Below are 17,242 nucleotides of genomic sequence, written 5' to 3'. Positions count from 1 at the left end.
CTTTCAAAATGTTCTTATATACCCAAGTTGCTATTGCATGCACTTATTTGTGTTTCATTACACATATGTGTGCATGCTTAGCAACTGTTTCGCCTGTTTTATAGCAACACTACTATCACCGACATCTAAGAAGGGAGATCCCTCCCTTGAACGGCCCTTCTAAGGTTTCTCTCCTCCACACTGCCTGTGGTGCATTTTCTCCTATTGCTAGGTTTTAGGTAGTTTTTCCTTACCTTCGCGTGGGGTACGTCTGGGACTGTTGCATTCATTCATTTATTTGATTTATTTAAAAAAAATTGGACATCATGGTGTTTTTGTTTTGTTGTTGATTTATTGTGATGAATGAATGAATTATTTTATTTTGAACAACACATACAAATAAATAAACATAAACAAATAATTTTTCGAATTATTTTACAAATAAACGAAAAGGGTAGGTTTGAAGCCGAAGGCTTATAGAGCAACCTACCCCTAATTCAAAAACAAATTCAAAAAAGTTAAAGTTTTCGAAATATAACAAACAAACAAAAAGAATCAACCATCAAAAATCAACAAAAACCGATCCAGAAAAGAACAAAAAAAGGTAAAATTAGCAAGATAAAACAAACAAACAACCCAAAAAAATCAACAATCAACACAACCGTTCCCGAAAAGAACATAAGCCAACATAGGAAAATCAAAACTTAATCTGCAATACCAGAGTTTCATGGTAGAGAAAAACAGATTGTAGGTTAAATAGGTAGGTGATGTTTCTTCTTGACTTGTTTAAAGAAGACGTGTCCGGCCCATGGGGACATTAACGTGTGTTGTCGGGCCTCACAAATACATTTGATTTGATTTGAGTTAACCCTTTCACTGCCACACACGACAAAGGGTTAATGGCTAACCGTCTGTAGTGTGGTAGTGAATGGTTAACCTTCTGTAGTGTGGCAGTGAAAGGGTTAATGCGTGGGCTGACAGCATGGTTTTGTAACGAGCTGATCGCCTCTGCAATATCTCGCACCTTAAGTTCCGAGTTGGCAAGAAGATGTACCCAATTGTTTTGGAAATGGAGGACAAAGCATCAGAATTGGAGCTCGCCCAGTAAACAACAACTCGTATCTACTGTCGAGCAAAGCAAACGCATTGGCCAGCGAATGTAAACGAATGGCAACACACAAAGACACTGTGTACTCTTAGGCCTGCACATTGATTGTTTGTGTTTATCAGATGGGAAAGGGGCTTTATTTGTTTGTGTGTACAATGTATACTTTGTGCGTACCATAGCTGCACAGAGAGGTTTCTGCTACCAAAGGGACCATGGTTTGGAACTATTATGTTACAGTTAAAGCCCCTTAGATTAGGTACTCCGGGTTTTTTTTAGTCTCTCCCCTAAAACTGCACCATCGCGGGACAGAGGAGAGGAACACATTCTGCATTAAGGCAACTTCATTAGCAAGCATTGTTACTCACACGAGAGGGTTGAATCTTTTTGCTCATTCAAATATACAATATTTTCAATTTCCATTGAGAGAGAGAGAGAGAGAGATCATCTTTCAACATATTTGATTTCATCCGATTTCAAACGGTATGCTAACGATGCCCTTTTTGAGAGTAGAAGTTGAGGAACGTTCTTAATTTTTATGTAGCGAAGGAACGACAACAACAGACTGTTGTTCAAAGTACAAAATGTCACGGTAGCCCTGCACCGGGTCATAAACAAGAATATTAGATTTAGATTAGATTCCAATGTATTGTCATCGAGTACAAGAAAAATAAGTTTGCATCTAACCAGAGTACAAATGTAACGGTAAAGTGCATAGCAGTATACAGGACAGGTGTGTAATATATATACAGTGTATTAAATGGAATATATATAAAAAAGCTACTGAGTAAATGTGCTCATTTGTGTGTACAATATTATGTACTGTGATATAAGTATAAACACCGTTAGTAGGCCATACTGGCCAGTGGTATAACTAATACGAGTAGGTATGGGACACATACACAGATATATATATAGTACAGCATGTACGGGGGTTGTGATGCTGATGGTAATATTAAAGTAAAAAAAAAAATCTGGTGCTCTTCAAGGACGGGGCAATTAATATAAAATAGAAGATCCCAGGGGGAATAAAGGATTAGGAGTTCTATTAACCTAGTCTCCATTAGCCAGGGTTTAGCCGTGCTGTGGCCTCGTCTCCATTAGCCAGGGTTTAGCCGTGCTGTGGCCTTGTCTCCACTAGCCAGGGTTTAGCCGTGCTGTGGCCTCGTCTCCACTAGCCAGGGTTTAGCCGTGCTGTGGCCTCGTCTCCACTAGCCAGGGTTTAGCCGTGCTGTGGCCTCGTCACCACTAGCCAGGTTTTAGCCGTGCTGTGGCCTTGTCACCACTAGCCAGGGTTTAGCCGTGCTGTGGCCTTGTCTCCACTAGCCAGGGTTTAGCCGTGCTGTGGCCTCGTCCCCACTAGCCAGGGTTTAGCTGTGCTGTGGCCTTGTCTCCACTAGCCAGAGTTTAGCCGTGCTGTGGCCTCGTCTCCACTAGCCAGGGTTTAGCCGTGCTGTGGCCTCGTCTCCACTAGCCTGGGTTTAGCCGTGCTGTGGCCTTGTCTCCACTAGTCAGGGTTTAGCCGTGCTGTGGCCTTGTCTCCACTAGCCAGGGTTTAGCCGTGCTGTGGCCTCGTCTCCACTAGCCAGGGTTTAGCCGTGCTGTGGCCTCGTCTCCACTAGCCAGGGTTTAGCCGTGCTGTGGCCTTGTCTCCACTAGCCAGGGTTTAGCCGTGCTGTGGCCTCGTCTCCACTAGCCAGGGTTTAGCTGTGCTGTGGCCTTGTCTCCACTAGCCAGGGTTTAGCTGTGCTGTGGCCTTGTCTCCACTAGCCAGGGTTTAGCTGTGCTGTGGCCTCGTCTCCACTAGCCAGGGTTTAGCCGTGCTGTGGCCTCGTCACCACTAGCCAGGTTTTAGCCGTGCTGTGGCCTTGTCACCACTAGCCAGGGTTTAGCTGTGCTGTGGCCTTGTCTCCACTAGCCAGGGTTTAGCCGTGCTGTGGCCTTGTCACCACTAGCCAGGGTTTAGCCGTGCTGTGGCCTTGTCACCACTAGCCAGGGTTTAGCCGTGCTGTGGCCTCGTCTCCACTAGCCTGGGTTTAGCCGTGCTGTGGCCTTGTCTCCACTAGCCAGAGTTTAGCCGTGCTGTGGCCTTGTCTCCACTAGCCAGGGTTTAGCCGTGCTGTGGCCTCGTCTCCACTAGCCAGAGTTTAGCCGTGCTGTGGCCTTGTCACCACTAGCCAGGGTTTAGCCGTGCTGTGGCCTTGTCTCCACTATCCAGGGTTTAGCTGTGCTGTGGCCTTGTCTCCACTAGCCAGGGTTTAGCCGTGCTGTGGCCTTGTCACCACTAGCCAGGGTTTAGCCGTGCTGTGGCCTCGTCTCCACTAGCCAGGGTTTAGCCATGCTGTGGCCTCGTCTCCACTAGCCAGGGTTTAGCTGTGCTGTGTCCTTGTCTCCACTAGCCAGGGTTTAGCCGTGCTGTGTCCCTGTCTCCACTAGCCAGGGTTTAGCCGTGCTGTGGCCTTGTCTCCACTAGCCAGGGTTTAGCCGTGCTGTGGCCTTGTCTCCACTAGCCAGGGTTTAGCCGTGCTGTGGCCTCGTCTCCACTAGCCAGGGTTTAGCCGTGCTGTGGCCTGGTCTCCACTAGCCAGGGTTTAGCCGTGCTGTGGTCTCGTCTCCACTAGCCAGGGTTTAGCCGTGCTGTGGCCTTGTCTCCACTAGCCAGGGTTTAGCTGTGCTGTGGCCTTGTCTCCACTAGCCAGGGTTTAGCTGTGCTGTGGCCTTGTCTCCACTAGCCAGGGTTTAGCTGTGCTGTGGCCTTGTCTCCACTAGCCAGGGTTTAGCTGTGCTGTGGCCTCGTCTCCACTAGCCAGGGGTTTAGCTGTGCTGTGGCCTCGTCTCCACTAGCCAGGGTTTAGCCGTGCTGTGGCCTTGTCTCCACTAGCCAGGGTTTAGCTGTGCTGTGGCCTCGTCTCCACTAGCCAGGGTTTAGCTGTGCTGTGGCCTCGTCTCCACTAGCCAGGGGTTTAGCTGTGCTGTGGCCTCGTCTCCACTAGCCAGGGTTTAGTACACAGTGAGCGTCTCCATTGTCTTTAGAACCTGGCCAAACCTGGCTGAGACGGCCCCCTTTCACAACCTGGCCAGACCTGACGCAGTCTGTTGTATCATCATGGCTTAGTTTGTGTACCACAGTTGGTGGTTTTAATTTTGAAAGGTTTCCTAGCAACGGAAGAGTTTACAAGAAATGCAATGGAGACACAAACTGAACATAGCTGATGTGAGCTCTTGGCATAAGCTCGACCGTCTCTGTATTCCAACTCATAAGAAAATATATTGTTTTTTCTTGAAAATTGTATGTATTTTTGATAGCATGATCATACTACTAGAACAATGTTCCACACATCATAACGAAAGAGAAGATTTAGGCTTGAAGCTCTACATCGCGCAGCCTGAAAGAGCTCTGTCCGAAGTGCCTTGTTATAACAGTAACCATTTTCTGAACTCCACTGAGTGACCTTACCGCATTTCGGAAGAAAATGCAGCAATACCTTTGAACAGCATGTATAGAAACATGCGTGTATCACAAATAACCAAATATTAAGCTTGTCTGAACATTTATAAGCTATGCACTAGGGCTGCTCGATTATGGCAAAAAAATCTTAATCTTGATTATTTTGATATTGAAATCACGATTATTATACACGATTACTCATTGATTTTAGAACATCATATGACGACGAATTAATTAGTTTAACCCTTTTTCTCGACCAAAGGCTGCTTGTTGTTTGAAAATAACTGGAGAAACACCCACCATGGCTCCTCCCTCCTCCCTCTAAGCTGAAACTACTGTTTGGACTTCGGGGGGGAGGGGGGCGGAGCGCACCGCGGTGAAGGAAGGGTGCGCTGCATTTACAACACAAGACAAAATGAGAGCAACCCGGCATGCGGCACAATAATTGTTTAACCTAGATTGTTTTGTTTTCGTGATCGTGGAGAGCAGTGGCGTCGTTTCAGTAAAAGCCAAGGTATGGCGAGGAGGGAGGGGGGCGGGGGGGGGGGGGGGAACGTGGATTTTTTCCCCCTCAAATCAGTTGTGCAATAGTCACTTTTGGTGAGTTGTTTCTATACAATTCACTTATATGACATCTAGGTATGACACAGGACTACACAGGCATTTTTAGTATACAAATGTGTCAACAGACTAAAAGCAGGGAACCACAATATTTTGCATACAAATGATGCAGAATGTAATATCATAACTGTCTATTATTCTTCTTGCAATTGAGCCAATTTTCATTAGGTACCGTTCTGAGGTGTGTGTTCAACAGAATGTAGTAACAAAAACACATTCACAAAATGTATGGGTTACTGAATGCTGAACTGCACTGTTATAATCACTAAGCCATTATAAGACCTTACCTGTGTCCCTGTATCACTTGTCTCTGCTGCCCTTTGATTAAAAAACGTCTGTATGTCCATTTTCCTTTTCTTTGGGGCATATTTCAGTTAGTCACAGTAAAAGTCACCTAGTAAAAGTGAGATAATTGACAATATCAAAACATGCTAGGGCTGTAGCAATGTATAATATATATATATTATTTCTTTATTTTACAATTTTAATTTGCCAAGGTATGGCGAGTGCCATACCTTGCCATACCAAAACGACGCCCCTGGTGGAGAGCCAAAATCGTAATTGAAATTGAAACTCTGATTAATCGCCCAGCCCTACTATGCAGTGTTACATCTGTAGTCGAAAAGTAGATTCTGGTTCTAGAAAAGATGCTGGTGCTACCCCCTTTAGGTTTGAGTCATCAACTCGGTACTCTCAGAGAGGGGTTTGAATGATACCTCTACATGTTTATTTATTGCTCCCTGGCTACACACACGAGACTCGTACAGAGCACTTGTAAATGTACAGTGACACTGGTTTAACTCGACTCAATATACAAAAATGCCAATAAAAGTGCCCAGATAGTTGTACACTGCCAGCGAGCCCATGTGCTCTCACTCTGCTTCTTGATTGGTGTGTGTGTTAGGGATGGGTACCTTTCACATTTGAACCGATACCAGTACTTGTACCTGTGAATCGATACCGGTACCCAACGGTACCTTTTTTCTGTACTTTAGTCTCTAAAAATGTAATCTACCTACTAGGGCTGTCTTAAATACTTCGAAGCTTCGTTCGATGGGCATGGGATTCGAATGGGAAAATAAAATGTGAATATATTAAATAAAAAAATAAAATAAGAAAATGTACCTGCAAAATCAACTCTGCGTCTCTCTGTTAACTACAACAACCAATGACGTTTGTTATTTAAGATGAGGTCGGACTCGGCACTGACAGATTTGTGTTCATTGTGCTGCTTTTATAAAGCCTCAAATGACGGCGTACAATATTTCATGAAAGCAAAGTGTTTCGTTTGTCTACGATTTAAAAAGGTTTAAACTTTACAGCACTGGCAATTCTCTATAGTATTTTTTATAGTGTCCCGACCCATATAAAAACATGTCTTAATAAAAAATGCAGTCGAATTCTGCCTTTGTCTCTATTAACTACATAACATATTATTTATATAATTGTTTGCTTTATAGATGAAGGTTGCCACATAATTATGTAATAATTGTGTAAAGATATCCAAACTTAAAATAATTTATTATCATTATTATTTATTTAGAACACTTAGTTAATATATATATAATATTGCAGCGAGCGTTGTCTGCGTCTAGCTTTGTAAAGTGTACAGTAACAACACTTGCAACCGTTTTCGCTTGCCATTGCCCCGACTGCTTTGTTGTTGAATCAAGTAAAATCCTACGTAAGTGTGTGTGTGTGTGTGAACGTTGACGTGAACATGTACAGTAGCACACTTCATGACGAACGTGCACGCCGCACAGACACCGTGAAGTGATTTCTATTGTATTATTATTGTTTTTATTTGTAATGACCTTTTTTCAGCTCATTTTCAGTTATTTATATTTACTTTTGTCTTGTGGCAGAGATGTTTGACAGTGAAACATCGTCCAGCTATCTGCGTTGGGGAGAGTGCTTTCTTGGGACATAAGACATTCCTTGGTCCTTCAAGCTGAAACAAGTTGTTTGTTTATTTAATTAATGTTAATTGAATTTGTTCTTTGTTGTTTTTGCTTTTAGAGTTTGCCCAGAAGTATTGGGAAATTGAAGCGACTCTCCAACTTCAACTGTGACAGGAATCAGCTAACGTCGATACCCAAAGAGGTATGCTTTTCGTGTGTATTGTGATGCAAGTGGGAATATAGCCATTGATGGTAAAACATAATTACAGTTTATTCATTTAAAAGTTCTTGAGGTTGGGGAGCTCCCGTAGCTCACCGCATATCTCGGCGCTATTTCTGCGTCGGGGAAAACCGTGCTCGTCACGGATCTGGGGTACACGAGTTCGATTCCCGGACCCGCCGTATTTTCTCAAGAGTGCCTTCCCCTGCTCTACATCCCATTTCAACCTGTTTCTGTCGGTCATGCTTGACCAGAAAAGCGATAAACGCTAAAAAATAAAGTTTAAAAAAGAAAGTTCTTGAGGTGAATCGTGGAACTAAATACACAGGGATACAGCTTATGGAGAGTGCATAGTACTGTATGTTTTTCTTTTACGTATATAAATATGAATTATATGAAATTCTTGGCCAGTATTTAAGATTCAAGATTTGGCCCTCTCTACTACACTATTGAGGTAGCAATAGTGTAGTAGAGGGCTGTGTAATAATCACATTACAATCATATTACAAATGGAAGCTTTATCCAACTTCTGCCACAGTGCACACACAGTCCTAATACTGAGTAACTAATGATTATTTTGTTATTGATTAATCTTAACAATTGATTAAATGAGCAATTAAACATTTCTAAATGTATTGACATGTTTTTCAAGTGCTGTACTACTATCTTTAGGTAACATGGCCTCTCTGACACCAACTACTGAATACACAGAGTAGTAGATGAGCCATGAAGTTTATTTATATGTCTGTAAATTCTGTGTAGTGTGGATGCCTACTGTACATGAGTTGGGCGAGTAACCTACATGCATTACTGATTTTTATCTATTTATCTATGCCTGTTGCTAAATGCTGAAAAATAGGGAACAAAATCTACTTTTTGGCTTTAGATTTAAATCTAACCAGCCAGAGAGATGATAAATGAGATGATAAATGATGAATAGCTTTTTAGTATATATCCATGTGTGTTATATGTCATTTGTGTTATCTCTCCACTCCACGCTCTGTTAGTGCGTGTGCAGCACAGGAGATACACAATATATATGTAAATCAATATCTTCCTTTTGAATAAAATAGGTTCAGGAATCATGATTGTTAAAGCTAATAATTAGCGTAATCCGTGCCAAAAAGAGTAGCCTACAGTAAATACACACACACACACACACACACACACACACACACACACACACACACACACACACACACACACACACACACACACACACACACACACACACACACACACACACACACACACGAGAGGGAGAATAGCTTATGGCAGACTTAATGATTTTAGAATATTTCTGCTAATGAAGTGAAATATTTATTATCAAAAAATAAATATGTGATTAGAGACATTTTGTCTTTTTAACTGTCAAAATGATTGACTGTATGTTAAAAGTAAACTCTGTAATGCAGGCAAACCGTGACCTCCGCACTTGGTATTGCGCTTTGTTTACTTTTTAGTTTTTTGGTTTCATAACTTATTATTATTATAAATTATACTGTGGATTACTCCAGACCTCTTGGCAGAGCCTAAGGTGTGCCCAGCAGTAGTAACCCCTCCCCTATACCCACTGAAATCCAACCCACACATCAGACAACAACAACAAATTTGAACAAAGCGCAATACCAACAGGGGTTCTTTTGCGATTTGAATCACTGTTATCGCCCATACAGGCATTTCAACAGATGACTCAGAGGACAGGCTCACACAGTTGAAACATTGGCTGTCCCACGGATCCACCCCCAGGCCCTATTATAATGATATATGACCATGAAATACATTTCACATCATAGATTACTTTCTCAATATATTTGACATTTTACAGTTTGACTTGTAAACAGTGTGCTGTGGTTTACCTATATGAATTGAAAATGGGGGACCCTGATGTAAACAAGACAAACGTCTTTCTCTGGTCTGCATCCCCTTAACAATTGTGTGTATTGAGCCGTACTGTATTGTACCCATTCTGCAATCTGTTAAATAAAGTTTTCATTCATTCATTCATTCATACCTTCCTATATGGTTGCAATGAACCTAGATATTTGTTGACAATACAGATGAGTTCTGGGTTAACTTAACACTGCACTTTTTTTTTTTTTTTTTTTTTGCCGATTTCATTTCCATTATCATCTTGTGTTGGCCCTGGCTAATTGTCCCCATTGTATTTCTATGGGGCTATTTCTTTCTCTTTCTGACCTCTTGTCTGTTAAAGCGCAGGCGAGTCCGGGTTAAAGCTTAATCTGAATGGTCTTCTTTAGCGGTTACACAATGCCCCCCCTGTGTCTCCGTGCAGCAAAGACCGCAGTGTGTTGTTGGGGCAAAAATAACAGGCCGGCTGCACACTTGGCCTAGATAATGAATTGATGGTGTCACTGCTTCTCCAACCATGAACATCGCATGACATACAACAACGCGTCACATTCTAACAACCACCAGCGACGGTATTACGTAACCATTGACTACAGGAAGGCTCGTTAACTTGTCAATGTTACACAATAAGGAGACGGCAGCCAAAGTATCTAAATATCTAAAGAATATTTTAATTAATAGTTACCATGGTTTTTTCGTAACTGAAATGAACATAAAATAATAGACAGACAAACACAGGACTATACAGACAGGATCAGCACCAGACGGAAGGGATGACAGACTACTTATACACAAGGGGATGACGAGGCGACACACACCTGGGTTAATGCTAATTGGATACACCTGGGGAAAAACAATGGGGACTACACACTAGGACAGAGGACTACATCTAGACATGCCACATCACACTAGGAACGCCTGATCAGAGCACATGACACACATAACAGACGGCCCTGGTATCGAGTCGTATTACCGCTGTGGTGCGACTTGACAATTGGCTCAACTTCCAATAGATCCCTATTGATTATTTGGTGAGTTGCCTCCATCATCAAAGCACTACCCTCCTCTCCCCCCCCCCCCCCGGCCCGGGATCATCACGCCTGTGCCGCCCGCAACGCACGCACGGCAACACGGTCGGACGCAGAGAGACGCGCGCGGCAGATTTCACACCACTTCTACGGTGTGTTTAGTGAATAATGTGTGTGTGTGGTGCGTGACGAGCTGCCGTCGCGTTGCTCAGTCGAGGGTTGAATCGCTGTGACGGAGTGGTTCCGTCGCGCACCGCAAGCAGGGCGCATACACACACGCACACACGCACACACACACACACACACACACACACACACACACACACACACATACACACACCAAACACTCACCATTCCCTTCTGTTATTGTTAGGGATGGGTACCGAATTCGGTACTTTTGAGGTACCGAACCGAAACACGTCGGTACTACCGAGTATCGAATCAAGTGAGATACCGTTTTATTTTTTATTTTTTTTTACTTTTTTCTTTTCATGTCAACGTTCACACGCACAATATATGCTTACCTAGGATTTGACTTGATTCAACAAAGCAGTCGGAGCAATGGCAAATCCGAAAACGGTAGAAATTGTAGTTACCGTAATTCCTCTAATAGTAACCGGGTCTCAAATACAAGCCGGGTCTCTATTAATGGCCGGGTGCACTCTTGAGCTAAGCAATTATAAGCCGGCCTCCTAATACAAGCCGGGTTACTAATATACTGAGCTGCATACTGAGCTAGTTACTTGATTTCACTTTGAAAACGTTGAAATGACCAGTGACCACCTGTAATTGCACTGTTTACTATTTCATACAGTACTTGGTTTCAATAAATGAACCCAGTACATTTTACTGGGTTCAAACTGACACAAAATGTTGATTTATTCATTATGATCCGTTTGAAAATTTGAAATATAGGCCTCCCTCTTATACATGCCTCCTCCTAATACAAGCCTGGTACCCGCTACAGTTGAAACAAATACAAGCCGGGGTTACTATTAGAGGAATTACGGTATTTGAAGTTTGGATTTTTTTTTTTACGACTGTAAATTAAATTTCTTGAGACTAAAGTACCGAAAAAAGGTACCGTTGGGTACCGGTATCGATTCACAGGTACCGGTACCGGTATCGGTTCAAATGTGAAAGGTACCCATCCCTAGTTATTGTACAAAGAACGTCAAGCCCCCCCCCCCCCCCCCCCCCCATTAATTTCCTTTACCGTTAGTAGCACAACCAAGGAGTGCTACATTCATTCATATTATCATACATACATTCATATACATATATTTATTATATCATGGTTGTGGTTTTTATTGCCGTTTCTATTTGCCGAGTTACGAAGTAGGTAACATGGTGAAGAAGCTCTGTAAGTGTTTTGTTATAGGTATAGTGTATTATTTTTGTTTAGTTATTATTTAGCTCGTGTCACTCTTGTGTCACCTCTGCACCTTGGGAGGCCGGCGAAGAAAAAAACACCAACCATGCGCCACTGTTTGTGGGAGTTTCTGAGGAGTTCTAGAAATAACCCTGCCCCACAATCGTCCTTCTTGTGTTTACTATGGAGGCCGTGGCTGGACTCGCCGTGCGCCGCCTCGCGTGTCCAATCAAACCTCTCGGAGGCCCACGTCCAACTCATCTTATTTACCCCCTGGTGAAACACCCAAGCTTAGCCTGATCCCTTTAGCGTGATGGCTCCTGTACAGCCACAGCAGCACCTCGCTGCCTGCCCATAGGTCTGAGGCCGGGCCCCGATAAATAGATTACTAGATTACAGTTGGCACTTTAGCTGGCCCATCAAGTAGCTACTTTACTTTACCCCACTAGGCCTAATTGTCTCTAATTTTAGTTTGCTCTCTCACGTACACGTTGGCGTTCAATAGGCCGTGCCATCTGCAATCTAACGCAGGAGACGCTGGGTTCGAGCCCCAGCTCTCGGCGTTGCTACCCGGCTTGGCCGGTCGTTCATACTAACACAATTGGCAGTGTTAGAGGGTGGGAAAGCCGTTGGGTGGGTGGGGATCGGACGTTGTGGACGGCGACTCCTACGGGTCGGTTTGGTGACGCCGGTGCGGCGGAAGCAGGAAGTAGTATCGGGGCCAGCGTGAGCCTCCCACGGCGTTACTCCTCGCCGCTGAGAGATCGAGCTGCTGCGGTGAAAAGATGCGACAGGCTGCCTCCTCGTGTACCGGAGGGGACACGTGATGCAAGGCTTCTGTCCTCACTACAACCGACCAGTGGGGGGCGTAGTCTAGCAACGTTCAAGACAGGGGAGGGGAGAATTGGATAATACGAAATGGGGATGGGAGAAAAATAGAAAATGGGGAGAAAAAGTGGATCCAAAAAAAAAATAGGCCGTGGCATCGCCAGCAGAGGCCCTGAATGTTGGTTAATGTCCTGGTTAATGGTCAACATTCGGTGAACATGTTTTTAGGTTATACCGTTACCTGTACTGTGACAGGAGTGGCCAGAGATACCTTTGAGTCCTTTAGGCATCCTAAGCTATTTGTACACTTCATAGGGCTGTGATTGACCAAAAACTTTTGTCCAATAGTCTATATATACTAATCTATTTGATCTATAAAATTGCCTTTTCCCCTCATTCCGTGCTCAAACTCGGCCCCCACAACCTCGGAGAAATTGGCAAGAGGGAGTTTACCTCGAGCGAGCTCTGCAAGCCCATGCATGTAAAAAAAAAATAAATAAAAGAAAGAAGAAAAGAAAAGTACACACAAATGTGCAAAACCACCTGCCGATCAGAGGCTGGGAATTATTTTATATATCTTTTTAAATTCAGCTGCTGCTGCTGGTGTCTCTGGGAGTCTGGGGGAAACCTTTTGTTGTGCGTGCATGGGCTTGAAGTGATGCAGAGCGCTATTTCTGCTGGGCAGGTAAACTCTTGCTAATTTCTCAGAAGTTGCCAACTGCAGCTTTAAAGGTGCTATAGATATATATTTGTATTTATTAATCATAAAAATAAATAATAATAATAATAATAATAATAAAATAAATAATAATAATAAAATCCACAGAGCTTTTAGAAAGGTGTGGAATAAAAGTATCGATGAATGAATTTATCATTTAAAGAAATGTGTGCGGGTCCAAAATGAATGTCGCATGTATCCCCTCCCCTACTTCCCCATTTCCTCGTGTGGAATGCACCTGATTGGATAAATGGCATGCTGGTGCTCTAGTGTGACATCTAGTGGCCGAATGTGAACTATAGCACCTTTTTAACTTCAGTTTCTCCTTCTGGGTTTGGCCCTTAAGAAACCAAGTCTGTTTTTAGTTTACAACATAAAAAGCAGCTTATGGTTTCTACTTCTCCACCCTCATTATATTATACAGGACTGCCTTCCCTGTACATAACAATACAATCACATACAGGACTGTCTTCCCTGGACATAACTAGACAATCACATACAGGACTGCCTTCCCTGGACATAACTAGACAATCACATACAGGACTGCCTTCCCTGGACATAACAAGACAATCGCATACAGGACTGTCTTCCCTGTACATAACTAGACAATCACATACAGGACTGCCTTCCCTGGACATAACAAGACAATCGCATACAGGACTGCCTTCCCTGGACATAACTAGACAATCGCATACAGGACTGTCTTCCCTGACCATAACATGACAATCACATACAGGACTGCCTTCCTTGACCATAACAAGACAATCACATACAGGACTGCCTTCCCTGACCATAACAAGACAATTGCATACAGGACTGCCTTCCCTGGACATAACAAGACAATCACATACAGGACTGCGTTCCCTGACCATAACAAGACAATCACAGACAGGACTGCCTTCCCTGGACATAACATGACAATCACATACAGGACTGCCTTCCCTGGACATAACATGACAATCGCATACAGGACTGCCTTCCCTGACCATAACATGACAATCGCATACAGGACTGACTTCCCTGACCATAACAAGACAATCGCATACAGGACTGCCTTCCCTGGACATAACAAGACAATCACATACAGGACTGTCTTACTTTTTAAGTTGTATGGAATACGAATTACCCAGACTGTACGAACTCTGAACTCCGAATTTATACTATCTACTGTCTAAAACCTCCTTACATGGTAATCATAGCGATCGACCTCAAACTATAGTCTACCCATATAACTCGATATGATAGCGTTGTATAATAATACTGTATATTCCGCATATCTACTTATTAGCGCTGTCAAAGTTAGCGCGTTAATATTGCATTAACGCAAATGCCTATTAATGCCACAAATTATTTTACGCATTCCTTTTTACATATCTGTAGATGCTATATTTGTATATATCCCTTACTTACTCTTAGTTATACCACTGGCCAGTTCCTACTACCATAGTGCATTGATACCTGTATCACTGTACATAATAATACTGTAACACTGTACATACATCAGATTATCATTATTACTCTGTAGTATATATTCCTGTTTAATAATCATCAATATTGCTATTGCACTTTACATTTGCTTCCTGGTTATATGCCAACTTCTTTTTGTTGTGACAATATGTTTGAATCTAATCTAATTTCAGTCCTTGTGTACTTTGACTATTGTGCTGTTATTCATGGCTATCTCTATAAAATGTAATATTATGGAATAGGACACTTCCCGCCTTCTTGACCAGGGCTCGTTTGAAGAAAAGTATTAAACATTCAAAACGATCAACGCCACTACCCTGGTTAAAGTGTAAGATAATTCATTATTGTCTGTCGGTACTGAAAGGTTGTGACCACATTTCACTTATTGAATGTGGCACAAAATCATTTAATTTTTTTTTTAACTTTTTCAGATCTGAAGCGCCTAATGTGAGGGTAGCAGCTTGTATTCCGTGTGTAAAAAAATAAATCATTTTAATTCGCCTGACCCTCTGTCGCCCCCTGCTGTGTCCTCCTAGGTGGGCGGCTGCAGTAGCCTGACGGTCTTCTGTGTGCGCGAGAACAGGCTGACGAGGATTCCCTCGGAGCTGTCCCAAGCCACGGAGCTGCATGTGTTTGACGTCTCTGGAAACAGGTACATTTGGAGATTACTAGGGATGGGTACCTTTCACATTTGAACCGATACGGTACCGGTACCTGTGAATCGATACCGGTACTCAACGGTACTTTTTTCTGTACTTTAGTCTCTAAAAATGTAATCTACCTACCCTCAGTTGTAAAAAAAGAAGAAAAAAAAACTACACTTTCGACCGTTTTCGGCTTGCCATTGCCCCGACTGCTTTGTTGTTGAATCAAGTCAAATCCTAGGTAAGCGTATATTGTGCCTGTGAACGTTGAAATGAAAAGCACAAATTTAAAAACTAAATAAAAAAAAGTGCAAAAAAATTAAAATACAAATTTTTAACGGTATCTCACGTGAATCGATACTCGGTAGTACCGACGTGTTTCGGTAAGTACCTTTAAAAAGTACCGAATTCGGTACCCATCCCTAGAGATTACTGACACTGATGTTTGGTGTTAAACAAACTGAACAGATGCTTGTTGAGAACAAGCTGATGTTGATATGAAGGTGTGGAATGGATCCACTCTACATCTCCCCCCCCGGTTTTCTATGTTTAAATCTTTTTTCTTTTAGCTCTATTTACTTTAATTAAAAGAAAAATTCGTATGTACCTTAGATACTATTGTTACCTTGTGTATATATATATATATGTTTAATTACATGTATATATACATTCTGCGGCTAAGTGGCGCAGTGGGGCAAGGCGCCGCTCGCCACTAACGCAGGGAGATGCTGGGTTCGAGCCCAGCTCTCGGCGTTGCTACCCGGCTTGGCTGGTCGTTCATACTAACACAATTGGCAAGTGTTAGGGGGGTGGGAGGCCGGTGGGTGGGGATTGCACGTTGTGGACAGCGACTCCTACAGGTCGGTTGGTGCGCCTGCGCAGTAGAATCAGGAAGTGACGAGGGCGGCGTGTCCCTCCCACGCGTTACTCCTCGCCACAGAGATCGCGCTGTGCAGGTGAAAAAGATGCGACGGCTGCCTCCTCGAGTACCGGAGGGGACACGTGATGCAAGGCTTCGTCCACATTGCAGCCGGCCAGTGGGAGGCATGGCCTAACAGCGTTCAAGACAAGGGAGGGGAGAATTGGACGATACGAAAATTGGGATGGGAGAAAAATGGAAAATGGGAGAAAAAGTAGATAAAAAAAAAAGGGTGTGGAACATCTCCCCCAGTTTTCTATGTTTAAAATCTTTTTTCTTTTAGCTCTATTTACTTTAATTAAAAGAGAAATTCTTATGCACCTTAGATACTATTGTTACCTTGTGTACCGTAATTCCTCTAATAGTAACCCCCGGCTTGTATTTGTTTCGACTGTAGCGGATACCAGGCTTGTATTAGGAGGAGGCATGTATAAGAGAGAGGCCTATATTTCTAATTTTCAAACCGATCATAATGAATAAATCAACATTTTGTGTCAGTTTGAACCCAGTAAAATGTACTGGGTTCATTTATTAAAACCAAGTACTGTATGAAATACGGTAGTAAACAGTGCAATTACAGGTGGTCAAAAAAAGTCAAATAAAGTAAAATAGTGCAATCACAATACTGGTATAATAATAATAATAATAATAATAATAACTTCGTTTTATACAATTCTGAGGTAGGCTTACTCTCTTGGTAAACATTAACACCATACCATTATATGGTATTTACTGCACAGCCAGGCCAGCATATAACAACAATAACTAAATATACCCGGCTTGTATTAGGAGGCCGGCTTATAATTGCTTAGCTCAACAGCGCACCCCGGTCATTAATAGAGACCCGGTTTTAATTGAATACCGGTTACTATTAGAGGAATTACGGTATATATATATGTTTAACTACATGTAGGGATGCTCGATATTGGCTTTTTTTTACCTATACCGATATTGTCCAACTCTTAATTTCCGATACCGATATCAACCGATATCACATTTTAATGCCGATATCGGCCGATAAAATCGGACATCCCTAATTACATGTATATATACATTCATACCAATTATTCGCCTGTTCTATTCTCCATCCAGCTATCATCCATTGCAACACTATATTATC

The 17,242-nt window shown here is 42.7% G+C and overlaps 1 protein-coding gene across 1 annotated transcript in view; it reads left to right on the top strand.

Moving 5' to 3' along the window:
* The window catches only part of LOC311234792 (uncharacterized protein), an 84,997-nt gene that overhangs the window by 55,430 nt on the left and 12,325 nt on the right, over positions 1-17,242 (top strand). Inside the window, exons 10-11 of the mRNA XM_084322036.1 lie at positions 7,173-7,256; positions 15,096-15,211. Coding sequence (XP_084178162.1) covers positions 7,173-7,256; positions 15,096-15,211 — 200 coding nt within the window. The remainder of the gene's footprint in view (positions 1-7,172; positions 7,257-15,095; positions 15,212-17,242) is intronic.

The sequence above is a fragment of the Notolepis coatsorum genome (assembly GCF_963971535.1).
Source record: "Notolepis coatsorum genome assembly, chromosome: 9".
Lineage (NCBI taxonomy): Eukaryota > Metazoa > Chordata > Actinopteri > Aulopiformes > Paralepididae > Notolepis > Notolepis coatsorum.
Note: the sequence above shows the minus strand (reverse complement) of the source record. Positions and strands in the feature narration are given on the sequence as shown.